The sequence below is a fragment of the Jatropha curcas genome, unplaced genomic scaffold, assembly GCF_041381405.1.
Source record: "Jatropha curcas cultivar XTBG-Jc1 unplaced genomic scaffold, XTBG_Jcur_1.0 HiC_scaffold_1179_pilon, whole genome shotgun sequence".
NCBI classification, from domain to species: Eukaryota; Viridiplantae; Streptophyta; class Magnoliopsida; order Malpighiales; family Euphorbiaceae; genus Jatropha; species Jatropha curcas.
In genome coordinates, this window is record NW_028322618.1 from 1 (window position 1) to 18,975 (window position 18,975).

The 18,975-nt window shown below is 30.7% G+C and overlaps 1 protein-coding gene and 1 long non-coding RNA gene across 2 annotated transcripts; one reads left to right on the forward strand and one right to left on the reverse strand.

Moving 5' to 3' along the window:
* Positions 1–807: 807 nt before the first annotated feature.
* On the reverse strand, positions 808–2,993 carry LOC110009815 (uncharacterized). Its single transcript, XR_002284693.3, has 2 exons — positions 2,656–2,993; positions 808–2,530 (listed from the first exon to the last, which is right to left on the reverse strand). It is a non-coding gene; the product is annotated as an uncharacterized LOC110009815 (long non-coding RNA).
* Positions 2,994–5,397: 2,404 nt separating this feature from the next.
* LOC105636818 (uncharacterized) lies at positions 5,398–6,548 on the forward strand. The gene is made up of 2 exons (XM_012220171.4): positions 5,398–5,648; positions 6,018–6,548. Exons 1-2 carry the CDS (start codon positions 5,526–5,528, stop codon positions 6,471–6,473), a joined length of 579 nt encoding a protein of 192 aa, XP_012075561.1. The 5' UTR covers positions 5,398–5,525; the 3' UTR covers positions 6,474–6,548.
* Positions 6,549–18,975: the final 12,427 nt, after the last annotated feature.

Sequence of the window (18,975 nt, forward strand, 5' to 3'; positions counted from 1 at the left end):
GATACCCCTGCTGCAGAGATGATTAGCCCAAATATTCCACTGATTTACACCCTAATTAGCACTTCTTTTTGTTGAGGTGTAAGGAGTTATTTTAAAGCAATAGAAAGACAGTCCGTAAGTGACTCAAATGTGTTTCCCAGCTTCTACTGTAAACCAGAATATCGCTCAAAGAAGACAAGGCCGAAAAATATCATTCATGACGACCTAGAATGTAGTCGGTGCATTAGTAAGCCCAAAGGGCAGTACTAAAAATTCATATCGGCCGAAATGGGTTCAAAAGGCTATTATCTGTGTATCTGCAGCTACAACCCTGATTTGGAACAACCCAGATTTGAGGTCCAGCTTTGAAAAGAATTGCGCCCCATTTAGCTCGTCCAATAGCTCTTGTATTACTGGAATAGGATACTTATAAGGAACAGTAACCTTATTAAGCTGACGATAGTCCACATAAAACCTCCAGCTGCCGCCTCTTTTTTTTTAACAAGCAAAATCGGGTTAGAAAAAGGACTGGAGCTGGTTTGAATAATTCCGGCAGCAAGCATATCCTTTACCATTCTCTCTATTTCGTCCTTCTAGAAATGCCCATAGTGATAGGGCTTAACAGAAACTAGAGATTGCCCTAGTTGTAAAGTGATACAGTGATCAGCCGATCGTCGCGGAGGTAGCCCGGAAATCTCATTAACGACATTCTAACATTTAGAGGTCAATAGCTGTAATTGTTGGTGTTGTTTGCAAGTTAAATCTGTCTCCTCAGTAGTGGAGGGTTGAGTTTTGGCCATCTCCCACAACCATGCACAAAAATCTATATCTGAAACCTTTTGAACTTAATTAAAAAACAAGGCATTTAATAAGTGAAGGATCACCAACAAGCAATATAAGTTCTCTGTTTTGATAAAATTGCATGGTGAGTTTATGTCAATTAACCTGGACATCTCCCAAGGTTTCCAACCATGCAACCCCCAAAATTACTTCCACCCCACTTAAAGGAAAAACAAAGAAGTCCCCAACAATTTCCAGAGTTTTCAATTTCAACTTGAGTTGCTAACATACTCCTGCAGACTGAAGGCGATGTTCATCTTCTAACTTGACATAGAATGGCTGGGTAGGGCTCACAGATGATTCCAGTAGAGAGGCCAAGTGATCCGAGATAAAGTTATGGCTTGGCCCAGTATCTACCATAACAACTACTTGGGTATTGAAGATGAGTCCCATCATTTGCATGGTTCTTGGATGTGAAATGCCACCAACAAAATAAAGGGGCAGCTCTAGCTCAATATTCAACTTACTAAATTTTCATCATCGTTCTCAACACCTTCTCCTTTGTCTTCTCCAGCAATTAGCGCCGGCAGGGATTTATTTGGGCATTCATGGAGAGGACTATAGGGTCGTTTGCATCGGAAACACAACCTTTCAGCTCGAAGCTCCTAGTATTCGTTATGAGAGTAGTGTCAGACCCCTAGATTTTTAGGTTGTGGGTTAGAATTTCTGGCTGTCGATGCTGTTAAGGGAAGAAGTTTAGTTTGTTGGTTAGGGTTGTTTAGGAGGGCAGCAGTCTGTTGCAGATTTAGGTGAGAGTTGGATTTATGATGAGATTGGGTTAAATTTTGGGCTTTAATAGGGAAAGAGTTGAGGAGTTTTGGGCCAAGCCCAAATTGTGGAGTAGAGGAAGGAATCGAAGAAGTATGGGTAGAAGCAGAATATGGGTAAGATTACACACTTGAGTTATGGCGAGCCTCAATAATCATAGGAACAGAATGGGTCAGCTCCCATTCTATTTCGCCAGCAGCCTTCATTGCGTGGTATAAATCAGCGATATTTGCCACCCAAAGCCAGACTCTAATTTCTCCTCTTAGTCTATTCAAGAAATACCCTAAATATTATGGGTCGGGTATATCCGGAGCTTGTGCGGCCCGAGAAATAAAATCGTCGATGTAAGGCTGACACTGTTCCAAGTTGTTTTACGGCTGCCAGTTGTTCATATGGGTTGTCAGAAAGGTTGCCATTATATCGCCGAATTAGTTCCGACGTCAACTATACCCATCCCAAATTCGAAACTTTATGTCGTAACCACATTAACCAATCCAACGACACACCCTCCATGCAAATGAGGGCCATTGAGACCTGCTTCGCTGGCGAGATGTTGTGAAGCTTGAAATACTATTCTGCCCTTGCCACCCAACTGATAGGATCAGAACCAGTGAAGGAGGGCATGTCAAGTTTTTTTGGTAGCTAACCGTGCCTCTTCCGTGGAGGGGGCTTCATTGAAATTGCCCTAATGTCGGGATGAAGATTTACTAGATTGCCCCTGGTTAGAATTTTTAGGATTTGCTGGTTCCTTGCCCTTAGCAATGGCATTGAGGTTCTAGGCATTTAAATCGTTGTTCTTATTCCAATTTAATGGCTACCATTGTTTCTTCTAGGGAAGAGTAGTTCCTCTTTGACGATATCCACTCTGGACTCCATTCGTGTTTTTGTCATCTGGCAGGTTGGACCAATTTGTTTGAGAATCAAGGAACTGATCTTCCTCAACCTGACAATCAGATTAGCCAACAACACAACCCAAACAATCAAACAGATAATACAACTCAAGAATAAAAGAATGAGAGAGGAGAATGTTTGATTATATTCAAAAAACTAACAGAGGTATGAAAATACATAAAGAACTAGGAAAGAATAAACTAGAAATCAATCCTCATGCCAAGCCCGAGTAGAAGACAATCTGCTATAGTGAATTTCAAAATATTCCAAGATACCTCCCCATGAACATCCCTTCTTTTTTTTATAGGCAAAAACATATCATATCTGTAACAAACTTATCAAATCTATAACAAACTCATCATTACATATCCAACTCAGTCATCACTGTTGCTGATGTGGCAATATATCAATTATGGTCCCCTTTACTTTCCTTCTCCTAGAATACATCGGATATGATTTCTGATTTGCTGCTCTATCAAGTCCCATGTAAAGTATGCCATGGATGTGTATTATCTTTCTGTTTAGAATATTAGATATGTACATTGATTATAGAAAATGGAAATAATCTTTCACTAAATTTTAACATGATAAGCTAAAATATTTTGAATAGGGAAAATTATCATAAATTACTTTGGAAGACATTATATTTATTAATTAAGGACTAACTTCAAAGGCATAAATCTCAGTATTTAAAAGACGATGCAAATGAAAGAAAAGTGAGAAATATGTCAACTAAATGCCAGATTTTTTTTTTCTGTTGCTCCATATTATTTATGAGTATAAGAACAAGAATACAATATTGGATCCCACAATTTAAAAAATATTTATGAAGTTTTTGAAATCTTCCTCCCCAAAATATCGGCTAAACAAGGCCAAACCAAAAATTATTCGATCAATGTCGAGCAAAGTCGAACCAAAAATTAGCCAAACAAGGCCAAGCCAAAAGTTCACCAACCAAGACCAACTGCCCAAAGAAAGCGAGTCGAAATGCCAAGCCCAAAGAAGGTTGAGCCAAAGATTGGCCAAACAACCCCGAGCTAAAAAAAATGATAAAATAAGATTGAGCCAAAATATGAACTGAAGGTCAAGCCAAAAGTTGATTGAACATGACCAAGTTAAAAAATTGGTTGAACAAAATCGAGCCAAATGTTGGCTGATGAAGACCGAGCCAAAAACGATTGAACACGACTAAGCTCAATATGACTGAGTCAAAAAAATTGGGCAAACACTAAAGGTGAGCCAAAAATGCTGAGCTCAAAGATGACTAAGACCCAAGAGGGTTGAAAAAAAGGTCGACAAAAAATGGCCTACCCTCAAAAGGGGCATGTCACGAGGTTGAAAAATGCATTTCAAGAGACAATCCTCATTTAAAATTCAAAATTATTTTCACTTCCAAAGCCATTTTTCTCTCTTAGATCCAAATAAATAAGAAACGTATATGTGTATTCACATTTTTTTAATTGAACATAAGGAAATTATTTATATCATCAATAATACATTGTAGCCTATGAGTGAGTAGAATATAAATATAAATGTCTAAGAATTGTAAGGTGATATCTGAGAGAATAATAAATAATATAAAGACTAAAATATAATTAATATTTAAAAAGACCTAAAAAAATGATTATGATACTTCCAGATATACAAGGAGAAACAAATTCTCTCAATTCACCTTTCTTTCAAAAAGTCTAACAAATTAGTTGAAGGTAACTCTATAGGTCACCCTATAAGTAATGCCTATGTAAAATTGTGGTTCTCTTAACTAATAAACCCTAAAATCACGAAGAACACAATCAATTCTTCTTCATAATTAAATTCAAATTACCTTAAATTTGAATAATATTTTTTTAGAACCATCAACTCTTAAAATAAACTATTTATATAATTTGCGGGTTTATACATTTAATGCGATAAAAAGATTATTAACAAATATTTTAAATCAATAAATCTGATCCAATCCGATTCACTTGCAGCCAGGTCTATTCTATTGATGACTAAAAAAATTCATTTCAAAATCTTTTTTCAAGCTTTAGTCAAATCCTAATAACAATCATTGGTTCATTAAAAAGAAAAAGAAAATAAAAGCACAAAAGACGGTTTGTTTTGATGCAAGAATATGAGGGTTTGGGTTGAGGTCGGTTTAAAACACGCGCGGAACAGTGAGACTGAAAGACACATGCGTCCAACCAAGTTTCCTAATAATGAAGGGCAGTAGTCATTAAAGAAAACAAAAATCAATAAATGCATGGCATTAATGAGAGCTCTGCAGTACCATCCAATTTCTTCATTCTTTCTTTTTCATCTAATCACCAACACCTTCTACCAATCTTGGCCCCTACCATCATCACACCCTTATTAATGTAAACCCCCTTTTGAATTCTCCATTTTGTCCTCATTGTTTCATCATTACTAATAATACCCCTGTTCAAAAAGATAATTTATTTTTCTTTTTTAATTTATCGTCAAATATAGACCATTTTTTCTTTTTATATTATAGTTAATTCTTAAATTTTTAAATTCTTAAATTCTTAAATCTTACATAATACTTCATCTCATTATATTTATATGATTTGATAAAATATGCATATTAAGAATTTACTCATCAAAAATTATTTTACCATTTTTACCATTAATTTATTAAAATATTAATAAAAGTCATTTATTCATGAATAATAATAAATGTTATCATGAAAACAGTAATTTTTTATATATATAAATTTAAAAACCTTGCAAATATTTTAGGACATTCAAAAAATGAATAATAAATAAATAAAATGAGATATTTTAAGACATTCAAAAAATAACAATAAATAAATAAAATGAGAGTTTTTCTGTGGGAATAAGAAAGGATGGTATTGTAATAACACAATCTTGTGAGTTTCTTGTTTCATTCAACTTCTCTTTAAAAGCTTGGCTCTCACATTTATTGCACTTCCAATAGCCCTATTCCTCTGTTTTTTCTCTGTTTCTCCTTCTCCATCTTTTCCTCTGTACTATTACAAGAAAGGCAAAAGGAAGTAAAATTAAGCTTAAGAAAACAGTCAGAAATGGCAGCAGATGTAAGTTCCATTGTAAAGAGTGGCAATTCTGAAATTCTCATCACCAGAGATTTGCTTGGAGGCTTATCTAAAGTTGGTTCTAGTAGTAAGGATTTGGATCTGGACTTAAAGGTTAGTTTTCTTTTTTGCAATTTTATTTTCCTTTTAAATTTTAGATTAGAGTAGAATTTTAAATTCAACTAATTAATTAATTTGTTATGCTTTTATCATAATATATGTTTGCTTTGTCAAAAGTAACTGAATATTCTGATTCTGCCAATGGAAATATCCTTTCTTTTTTTTTTTTGGTCAAATTTAACGGAATAACCTGTTCCTCTCTTTTTCCACCAGAAACTTTCTTTCTTGTTGTAGTCTAGGCTTAGACAATAAATTTTAAAAAAAAATATTAAATTAAATCGAATAATCAATAACAAATGCATTTAATTTAATATAATTTCTTTAAGGTTGAGAAAATAATAATTGGGATTAATTTGCATGCAGACAGGAGCATTGTATACACAAAGGTACACGTGGAACTCTCCAAACTCACCGTCATCATCTTTTAAGAAAAAAAGCCATAAACAGAAAGAACCAAATGCTGCTACTCCACCATTGAAATTCTTGGAAGAGAGTTCTTGCTTAGAGTTAAAGCTTCTTCCTTCTTCAAGCCAATCTTACTGCGAAAGTGTGTGTACTCTTGATAAGGTCAAATCTGCTCTACGAAGAGCAGAGAAAGAAGAAACTGTCAAGAAACGTTTCTCTTTCTCTCCTCCACCGTCGCAAATCGATGAACAAGAAGGCTCATCTTCTAGTAATGCAAATGGAATGTTTGCTGCTGGTTGCCCTGGTTGCTTGATGTATATTATGACATTGAAGACAAACCCTAAATGCCCTAATTGCAATTCTGCTGTTCCATTATTGCCATTGAAGAAGCCAAGGATTGACCTCAATGCTTAAATTTATTTTTCTTTTTTTGTAAAATTTTTACAATTATATATGGTTCAATGTTAATTAATTGCCAAGTTGATTTAATATTATTGTTTTGTGAATAATAAAATAATAGGCTTTTTTTTTTTTTAATTTGGGGGATAATTTTAGGATAGGGGGACCATGGTGATTGCTTTGCGTGTGCACCTAACGGAAGAAAGTGTGCATTTAGATACTTTTGAATGTATAATGATAATAGATAGCCTGCATGTGACTGATATTTCACTCGTTTTAATAATGGAGCAATGCATAAATTTTCCTCAAACGGTTACGGGTTTTTGTGTCTTTTGTGTCGTGACATTCTCAAATTTGTGTGAATTTCACATTTGAATAATAATTATATTTCTCACAAAAATAAAATATAAAGTATAGAGTCGTAATTGAACTTTTATTTCATTTTAGATTCAGACTATAAAATGTAGGATTATAATTGAATTTTATTTCATTTTAAATCTCTGAGCTTGAGGATATCACAAGCAAATCGCGTAAATTTAAGAGTAAATTGATGCATTTGTCCTTTTACTAATTATCGACTTGATATTGAAATTGTGATAATGCTTGCTTTGTTCATTTTATCAAATAATTTTATTGTGATGTACTAAAAATTCAATGGTTTGAGTGTACATGAAAAGTCATGATTTTATTTTTGATCATCAAATTTTCTAAAAATCTTTAATATAGCCAAAAATAAATATATTCTATAACCCCATCCCCATGTTTTCTTATATTGTTGCATATATAATTCATTAAATGTGGCCAGAAATTTCCTTCAAGATTTTAATTTTTCTTTTAATCATAAATTAAATTTCAAATCCACCCTCCTATTTTTTTTCTTTACTATTCATATCCCCTTCTATTTTTTTTTTTCTATTTCTATAGTCTACAAGTTAAATTTCAATGCTTTCTATATTTATATCTAATCTATGATTTCAAAATAAAAGAAAAAATAAACTAATCTATGTTCAAATGGCATTTAAGAATTCATTTGTTTTTCAAAAATAACTTATTTTTGAAAAATATTTTTTCAATCGATTTTTTTTCCGTTGTTTCATTGCAATATTAAAAATTAGTTAAAAATATTAAAATTTTTAACTCATAAGACCATAATAATAATATAAATTTCATATTTTAAAATTTTGATTGTTAAATATAAGGATAATGTAAAAAAAAGATAAATTATGAAAGTCGCCGGTGACCAGTGATGAACGGTGAATAATAGTGGTTGTGGCTACAAATAATTAATAAATTAAAAAAAATATAGATTTATAACATGATAATAAATTTATCAAAGTCCGAAAAATATTTTACGCTCTTGAAAATGGAAAGTCATTTTCCTTAAAAATGACTTAATCTTCCCTTGGCCAGAAAATAATATAAATTTCGTATTTTAAAATTTTGATTGTTAAATATAAGGATAATGTAAAAAAAAGATAAATTATGAAAGTCGCCGGTGACCAGTGATGAACGGTGAATAATAGTGGTTGTGGCTACAAATAATTAATAAATTAAAAAAAATATAGATTTATAACATGATAATAAATTTATCAAAATCCGAAAAATATTTTACGCTCTTGAAAATGGAAAGTCATTTTCCTTAAAAATGACTTAATCTTCCCTTGGCCAGAAAAATATTTTACGTTAATTTATTTTCCTGAACACCCTAAACAATGAAAATTTATGAAAAATATTTTGCTGCAAGTTATTTTACAGAAACAAACGGAGCCTAATTGTTAGAAAATTTTTATTTTTGCAAAATTATATATAAAAAAGTATAAAGAAATAAGAATCTTCTTGTTAAGTTTTTCCTAGGCTCTGGGTGTGCGGGACAGACCTATTATTGATTTGGGTTAGAATGGATCTTCTTGTTGAGTTTTTTCTGGTATTTTAAAAAAATTAAAAAATTATACTTTTTATTAATTTTTTCCAAATTATGTAAAAATTGACAGTTAATTTGATATTTACAGTTACACCAGAATCAACAGAAAAAATTAAAGGAATATATTTTATCAAAAAAAATACACTAATAAAGTACAATAACATAATATAATATAATACAAATTTATTTATTTATTTTAATGACAGATAAATAAAGAAAGAATCACTGACATTTGAGTGATTATATATCATAGAAAATAATCATGTTAAACTAAAAAAATATTTTTATTACAATTTAAGTGATTTAGTTACATCTAATTACTGTGAAAAACCATAATGAAGTAAAAGTGGTAAGGGTAAAACATATAATGGAATTGCAGTAACTAGGTAAATTTATCACTATGAACATCATAAATGCACCATTATTTAGAATGAAATTTACTGTGAATAATGCAGTAAAACTGTAAAAGGCCATGGATAGACATCGCGTGAGGAGTGGCCACCACTTTTTAAGCTGATCCAAAGATGATGTCAGCACTAAATAACCAAGCTGCAATTAATAAGCCACGTCAACATCAAAACTCATTTTTTACACTTGACTTTATTAAATGTGCCAAATTCTAAAATTAATTTTAGATCATAATCAGAATAATACTCCAATTGAGAGTTTTTAAATTCTTTAATAAATAAATAATTTAATTTTTAATAATAAATATGAAGATTATTTTTATTATAATATATAATTTTTTATTATACATATACAGTAAACTTAATAATTATAATTGATTCAGATAAGTGTGGGAATGTTTTCACATTTAAAAAAAATAACAAAGTAATAATTTTTAAAATTCTCAATTGGTTATTAATTGAATATATAATGCGCTAAGTATTTTCCTTCAAAATATTATATTATAATTTTCTCAAAATCATTTTTAAAATTTTTTTTTTGTTGTTTTTATTTTTATTTCTCAAAATATTAATTTCTTAATTTTGCTTACCAGGTGTCAAATTTACGGGAAAATCGCTCCTAATGGAAATTTTCTTTATTCATAACGATCGAAGTATATTCAACCCTTAATTAATGAATTTGAGTCCTTTTCACTCATATCAATTCCGGTTAATGGTATATTCAAAATTTTTAATTTTTAAATATATTCCTATTTAATATGTTTTATATATTTTTTTACTTTTTGGTCCTAAAATATAAATTATTTAAGATTTTTGCACAAGAATTAAGAAGCAATTAATTCTTTTAGATTATAACAAAATCAATGGTATTTCGACTAAATTATCTGATCTCAAAATCAATAATTACTCGTAAAAGTATTTATTATATTTAATGTAAATAATGATAATATTTGAAAAACATCATTTATAACTCTTTAAAATACTCAAAACGAATTATATTTTGAGACAAAATAATTATTCAAGAACGACTAATATTTTAGGACAGAAAGAGTATTAAAAATGATTTTTAATATCACTATTTGGATATATTTAAAATATAAGTAAAATTGGTCATTAGATATAGTTTGATTGGTCTTCTCATTAATAGTGAGGAGTTAAAAATTTCAAATTCAAGTCCTCTCGGCAATAATAGTTTTTACTAATTTAATGAATTAAGGAATGACTATCCTTTTTTATGTAAGCTGTAATTTTATTTCGGTTTATTGGATCTTTCAATAAATAAAAAAAAACTCATAAATAAAATTAATTATTCGAAATTATATTAATTTTTTTTAATTTAATCAAAATAAAAAGTAAGTTGTTTTCAAGTGAGTATCTGTTTGAACTTTGATACTTCTCGATTTTGGATTGTTAGATATTAAAAAAAGAAAAAAAAAAAGAGAAATACAAATATAAATTGAAAATGTGGACAAGACCAAAAGGGCAATTAATGATTCTTAAACGTAAGCGCCACATATCTGTCCTTTGCAATTAATATAATATGTCGTTTAGACACACTTCTTTGGCGTTTTATTTGACTGGCTAAGAGCCAAATGTGATAAATGAGTTGATTTTTGTTTTTTGCAAGTAAAAGCGCATTAAATGAGGAGTGCGTTGTTATTTGCCTTCATTGTAGGATCACTTATTTATTTATTTTATTTATTTTTTTACTATTATCTTTATTTTATAATATTTATCACGTTTCAAAAAACAGATAAATCTAAATAGCACAATCTGCCTTATCTCAAGAGAGATTTTTTTTGAATTTTACTATTTATAATTTTTTTTTTTAGTTTTCAATTGACTAAATGTTATAATATAAAGATAATTATCCTTTATTTTAAATTTCAAATTTAAGTTATTTGTTGATCCTTGTGCAATATTTATTGCATTTAATTAGTTCCAATAACCATTAATTAAATAATTAATTACCGGCTAAATGCTCAATTAGTATTTCAATTTGCTTATAAACAGGGAGATTATAAAAGAGAAAGATGGAACACTAAAAATTAAAAATACTTTAGATAATATCATTGATTTATACTTTAAAGAATTATATAGTTTGTACCTTAAAGAATTTATATATTCTTAACTATGATTTATAATTAAAAAAAATATATGTATTAGCTATGAAACTACAAATAAAATGGAAGTACGAATTTAATAAATAAAAAAACCTTTAAGACTATTTATGTTGTGAATTTTTATTTAATTAAATTAGAGAAGTATATTTAATTCCATTATGTACATAAATATCTTAATATCAACTGTACTATTCATATATGATTTAGTTATTATTTTATTTATACAAATTAATAATTTCTCTTCAATTCATATAATATTATAATATATTTATTATATCCATGAAATATAGATTATTTTTTAATCAAAAAAATTTATTTCTTTTATTTAATCCAGTTATAATCACAAAAACTTTCTAACTAATCAAATTCGAAACATGAAAAAAATACTAACTAATTCAATTAAGTATATTAGTGTTTAATATGGAATTATTCTTGATTGCTAAAAAAAAAAAAAAAAAGAATTAGTCCTGCAAATAATTTGCACTTATTTAAATTGTAATATTAAATTAATTAATTATTATATTTAATTTGATTATTCTTATTAATTTTTTAATTTTATTACACATATTATGGATTTATATTCATTTCAATTCGCATTGTTATAGATTATATTGAAAATTCATTTTATATATATGGCTTGTGTGTTCAAATTTATGGCACCTGATCACAATTCAAGCTCATGGACAAATAAAAATTTTTTTCTCCTAGAATTTTCAAAAGTTCATAATAATCAAAAAAATAAAATGCTCTTAAATACAATGTGCTCAACTTTGAAAAATAATTTGTCTACATTCGAAAAAAATATAACTATTTATTAATTTATTGTTTTAAATAATTCATATAAAAAATTGAAAAATCATATTTTAATTACAAAAATACTAGAATATTTGTGTGTATGATCAAAATTCTATATATAGTCAGGCTAAGTGATTTAATTAGTAGTTTGTTATTAAAGCATATCGGATAATTATATATATAATGCATATTGCAAAATTGAATAATTATATTGTGCATGCATACGAAAGATTAAATAATTACATAATTAAAGATTACTAATTCTATAGAATAAATATATGCATGACATACATAACTATACTGCATGGTTTATTTCATAAAATATTAATGTACTAATTGAATCATAAGAATAAATATTTAGCATATGTACTAATTATGTGAAGCGAGAGTATATATAGTTATGTAATTATAAGAGATGTTTATATCATAAAATATTAAAATAGTAATTAACTCATAAGGAATAATTATAATAATTCTATTTCATTAAATTTAAAAAATTTAATATACTTACATTGTAACACCTTGAAATTTCAATTTGAAAATTGATTTAACTTAAATCAAAATATGATGATTTATGTATCAATATGTATTTTGTATTTTATCAAAATACAATTTTTCAATTATTTTTATATGAAATAATTAATATATTAAATTAGTAAATAACTTTTTTTCACTATAGAAAAATTGACCATACTTAATTAGAATGCATTTTTAAAGAAAAATTCTTATAAATTTATTATAGTTTTTTGATTTTTTATTTCAATTGTCGTGAAGTTTTGGCAAAAAAAAAAGTAATAACCCATTGGCTGGAACTTTCAAATTTGTGACTGAATGCAACATAATGAAGATGTAGCTAATCTATTTAAACCTTATTTATCAATTTTATAATCAATCGAATTTTAACAATATTTTTATTTCTTATTAAAAAAAAAAAAAAAAAAACATTAACTTGTTGAACAACAACCCATATAAATTTAATAGTTTTCTTACAGAATTAGTAAAATTAAGGGTAACATAGTCACATTTGGAATAGAGGTACTAATTCACGTCTTTTAAGAAAATCATTAAATTTATCTAAGTTACAATAAATTATTGAGTAAATTGACAATATTACCCTTAATTTTACTACTTTTCTAAGAAAACCATTAAATTGAAGCAATAATTATTGGTCATGTGTAAAAGGTAAATATGAAAAAAATATTTATTACTCAATAAAACCACAAATGTGACAAATATTTTGGAACAAACTATTTTTTTCAAATTTGACAAGTATTATGTAACGGATGTAGTAATAATTTTTGACTTCATTTTGCTTTTAAATGTCATTTTAAGAAAATTAAGGTAGTATTAATGTCACGACCCGTTTCCGTGGGCCGGACCGGCACTAGGGCCCAGGTAAGCTTAAGGCCCCCGAGACCCGTAGTAAGCCTGAAACACTAAAACTTTACCAGCTCAATATAATATTAAACATTCAGCCCATATAATTATATTGTTATCATACACGACTAATTGTATACAGTTTCTACAACTGCGGAGTCACTAACTAATAGACATACATAGATTTTTATACATCTAGATACATAGCAAAATATTTATTGGTCTAGGAAAATTTTCTTTCTAACTCTGCAACGAAAGAACATAGCTTAGTCGAACTAAAGAGAAACTTTCTTCCTGAAAAATTAAACAAGATATGTGAGCTTTCTAATGAGTAACTACTATTGCACAACACACACATTCACACAGATGTATATATATATATATATATATATATATATATATATATCAATCTAGTCATCCGACTAGTATATGCTCACGCAGCCAGTCACACAAAATGGCATGTCACCAGCACTCACAAACAATATCACCTTCAAATAATCACATCACGTGGAAATTAGTCAGTGGAGTCACCGAACCCCCGATGAGCCGTCCTCCCACATGGCTCATCCTCTCACATGTGCACCAGGGAGCCGATCCCCTATACTGGCCGACCGGTCTAATCCTCACTTGACCAGCCCTCTCATTGTTTTTCTATCCTCTCTTTTCTTTTTTCATACCAACAGGAGGCAACCCGGTCGTCTCCATCAAATCTAGATCATCAGGCGCTCACAACAGGAGGCCACCCTGCGGGCTGCGATCAAATCTAGATTATCAGGTGCGCCCAATAAAGAAGCCAACCTGTGGTTAACAGTAACGGTAACAGAAGGTGCACACGGGGGCGCCGATCTCCCATTTACCCGGCCGACGGTCCAGTTTCATAATTTATCATAATCAGGATCCATGCTTTATCGACCGTCCTCACAAACCCATGGTGACCCACTTCATCCCAATTCCACACAAACAAAGCACAGCAATATCACAACACAATTAATCAAACATTGCAATCAAATGCAAACATATTAATCAATTAGACATTGTAATGCAATGCGCAACTAAACATCCAAAATCAATGTAAATAAATAAATAAATAAATAATAGTATTGACAATAAACAACAATAATAAAATAAATAACAATAATAACAATAATAATGAAAATAAATAAATAAATACGTAAATAATGAAATGAATACTAAAGATAATAAATAATCAGAGCACTATATTTATTATGTACCAAATTATAGAACTAATCTAAATAAACTTATTAATTATGTTGTTAGTTAAAATTAGTCTAAGTTCTATCAAAATTTCGGCAGCACCTCCCCTAAAAATTGGACTATCTGCCTGCTCAAATATCATAATATTATCATATTTTTATCAAATCAATGCACACAGCCCATCCGTCGGGCAATCAATCAATTTAAAATCCCATCCTCCTTCCATAACAACAATATCAACACTCAACTTAAAAATTTACAAACTAATTCTAATAATATCCATATAAGATCATTTATTAATTAAATTATTAGCTTTACGGTAACTAATTTTATCAAATTTCGATTCTAGCCATTAACCAACTAAAATTCGCCTTACTTCTCTTATGCACAATCGGCTAGTTTTAATCTAATGGTTATCTAATTAACTAATTAACTAATTAACTAATTCTAATTTATTCTTTCTCCTCAAATCACCTAGTCATAATAACAATCATGTAATTTATTTGACAATGTTCTAAACTAATTTACGATTAATTTATCCTAAAGTCCTAAACCGGTTAACAAATCATGTTCGCTATCCAAATTCGCACACTAATCAATCTAATTTATTTACAAAAGACTATAAATATACATATATTTTTAAGTTAATTCAATAAGTTAATTTCTTGTTATGCAATTTATTCTATTTAATAACTCGATTAAATTCATTTGTCAATTAATTCTTTATATATAAAAATTAAGAATTGAGTCTTAGAACGTACCCATTGGGAATCGGGCGACGATTCCATGATCAGCGTGAAGAGAAGAGGATTCTGTCTCTCGGGGCCTCGCCGGAGTGCCGCTGACCGGTCACCGGACCGCCGGCCGCCGACCGCCGTGCACGGTGGCCGGAAACGTCAAACCGCCCAGAAATTCACGACGATCACACTACTCGACTCAAAATTCACCAAGGATTCCATTTCTAGTGTTAATTTCATGGGATCGGTCCTCTAATTGGCTGGATCGGGTCCGACAGCCGCTGCACCTCCTCCGCACACAACCACGTCTCAAGCTTCGCTGAAATCGTAAAGTGATAGAGGGAAATTACTCACAGCGTCGTGGAGAGTTGATTGGCGCCTGTCTCCTCCACTGGGACCGCCGGAAACCGTGTAGATCGCCGTAGATGGAGAAGAGCGACTGTCGCGAGGAAGACAGCTCCATCCGCGCCGCTACAGGCCCGATCGACGTGAAGGGAGGCTAGAATCGTGACCACCGAAGTCAGACGAACCGATCGCCACTCCATTCCGATCGAGTGGTGGCCGGAAGCGTAGCGCAAGGGGGAGAGGAGCCTGTCACGCCATGGAGGAGAAAGAAGAAGGGAGGAAGGGGAGGAGGGAAAGGAAAAGAAAAGAGAAAAGGAAAGAAAGTGGCTTCTAGACCATTCCGGTTCGATTTGAACCGGTTTGGTCTGATTTAATGGTTTGGTCTCATTTTGTTTGGTTTTCGAGTTTTTCACTCGATTTTCGAATTATTCGTGGGGTTTTCGACAATTCAAATTGATTCCGAGTCCGGTTCGATTTATTTGATTATTTTAGTTGGGTCATAAAACATTTCTTCAACTTACTTTCTAATAATACAACAATAATAATAACACTAAGTTAATTCAGGATAATTAGTTTATATAGTAGCATTCCATTTTATTTCATCAAAATTTCCAGACAGTCTGCTATTGGGCTTGGGCCCAATTCAAATTCAGGCTCAAGTTAAACTTTCTCGGTCTTAACAACCCATACTATCAAAAATTTGGGTTTTTGATTTAATAAAAATTCCAAAGTTTCGAAAATAAAAATTCAGGGTGTTTCAATTTCCCCCCCTTAAGACAATTCGTCCTCGAATTGAAATCTAGTAAGAGAGATTAAGAATGAACACACAAAGAATTTCAAAGCCATAAGAATTTACTTCCAACACCAAGGGCACAGCTCGAGAGTAATAATATGAACCTAGGAAAGAAAAGGGTCAAGTATTCTAATTGTAATTCCCTCGCCAACCATCTTATTTAGTGCCACCTAGCTAACACTCACAAGAGTTTGAGTTTATTACCTAAATCTTCAATCACTATCTTTAGACAGCTACTGAACTCTTTAGAAAATCTTTCTTGAATAAAATTTGGCAATAAAATCAGGTTTAACAGAAAAGTACATATCATATATCATAGATTTCTCTCAAAATTATGTAACTTCATTTGAAAATTTAAATTTTATTAGACATTCTTCTGTGAAGGCCAAACATAATTTACAAAGGCAAGCAATTGTAACTATGATTTACTTACAATCATAAGAATTAACTCGTTCAATTCACATGTGTTATTTAATAAAACCCTTATTAATCAAAACTTTTGAAAACTTGTTGCTTTACTTCAAAACTTTAGGCAAAATCATCTGCAATTTTCGCTATCTATTATATCACAGGCCGCTTCGAAATAACTGTTTTTGCCTCTCATCTATGCAAATTCGATTGTCCTTATAATATCTTTACTATAGATTAGTTCATCTGTTATACAGCTCCTAAATCACTGCATCCCTTAGCTATCTCAATCCTGTGAAAATTTTCACTCCTTCCACTTAACCATCAACTTCTCTTTCCAATGCTTATTCCTTATGTCGCCTTAATATTCATCACGAAAATTTAACTTTCATAATAATATCTCTTAGTAATTCGCACTTCCGTTCTCAACCTAAATCTCATCTGATAACCTTTCATTTTACTAATGTTGCCTAATCACCAATAATTCAACTTAGTATTTATTACCTATCTTAAATATTCACCTTTATCTAATACCTATCAACACAGATCTTTCAATTAAATTCCATTAATTCCCAACCTAATACTACCTTACCATCCAAATATTACATTAAGTTGATCTCAATAACTCCTCATTGTCCAGTTTATTTTTACTATTAACCTCTCACTTCCTGTTCATGGCCTAGATTAGAATTTACAACCCACGGTTCTAACATTTTAATTAGAACCTTAATTAAACAAAAGTTCAATTCTCTACGTGGAATTATTAACTCAAGATTCGCATCTACTTATCACTACCTTACGTCAATTTCATATTCCACTTACCTATTTTATCTATCTTTAGTCAATCAATCTTTCCCTTATTCAAGTCTAGTAAGGAATTTATAAGTTCCTCAAATTTATCTACCACTTACTCCTAATGTATATATTACAATTTGTTACCTATTATGTCTTACCCTTAAACTGTCCAAGTTCATTTCTATTGTTCTCTTTCTCACTTATACATTAAACAATCACATACTCCAAATCTTCCTTAAAATTCTATTATCCTCGCAATTATTTCATTTTATGATCTAATCCAATTGGCCCCGTGATATAAATGGACAGCTTTCAAAAATAATTTTCTATATAAATAATCAATTTCAAATTATTTATCATAACACAATTTGAATTTAAAATAAATAAGAAAAAATGGGGTTTTAAATTTAAAATGTCAGGTAAATAAAATGAAGACAAAAATAAAAAGGTTTATATTTTTGAATAAGCTCTAAAGAGATTCAGTAGCTGTATTAAAAACTAGACACAGATTTCTACTTACCTCAGAGTTATTATTTATGTTCATGAATCTACCATACCAATGAAGATCCTATTTATTCTCTACACTATCTTACTCACTGACAGGGATAGAGTTCACATGAAAAGTAGTGTACTGGGTGATCAGGCCAATCCACTACCATCAGGTATTACTCTATTCCCTAGCTTAAGGGTTGATAATTGCCTTAGCCCCTACAGGTATTGTGATGGGTTCATCCTACTATCCATTACTTTCACTCTAATCCTCAACTAGTTCTTCTATAGTTTATAGATTTTTACACAATAGGTGTGGGTTTTCCCACCTCATAGGGTCTAGTGCGTCCACCATCCCTAAAGAGGGGAATCACAAAGTTCCCTTCCTTATGTTGGTTACGGCCGATCCCAACATAAAGAAAGTTCTTATACTCCGCAGTTGTGTCCTAAAACCCTAACCTAAGCTCTGATACCAACTTTGTCACGACCCGTTTCCGTGGGCCGGACCGGCACTAGGGCCCAGGTAAGCTTAAGGCCCCCGAGGCCCGTAGTAAGCCTGAAACACTAAAACTTTACCAGCTCAATATAATATTAAACATTCAGCCCATATAATTATATTGTTATCATACACGACTAATTGTATACAGTTTCTACAACTGCGGAGTCACTAACTAATAGACATACATAGATTTTTATACATCTAGATACATAGCAAAATATTTATTGGTCTAGGAAAATTTTCTTTCTAACTCTGCAACGAAAGAACATAGCTTAGTCGAACTAAAGAGAAACTTTCTTCCTGAAAAATTAAACAAGATATGTGAGCTTTCTAATGAGTAACTACTATTGCACAACACACACATTCACACAGATGTATATATATATATATATATATATATATATATATATCAATCTAGTCATCCGACTAGTATATGCTCACGCAGCCAGTCACACAAAATGGCATGTCACCAGCACTCACAAACAATATCACCTTCAAATAATCACATCACGTGGAAATTAGTCAGTGGAGTCACCGAACCCCCGATGAGCCGTCCTCCCACATGGCTCATCCTCTCACATGTGCACCAGGGAGCCGATCCCCTATACTGGCC

Bases quoted from the DNA above. Each gene is read 5' to 3' on its own strand.
- LOC105636818 (XM_012220171.4), top strand. From the start codon at position 5,526: ATGGCAGCAGATGTAAGTTCCATTGTAAAGAGTGGCAATTCTGAAATT. The intron at 5,649-6,017 runs GTTAGTTTTCTT...ATTTGCATGCAG, and splicing joins ATTTGGATCTGGACTTAAAG to ACAGGAGCATTGTATACACA.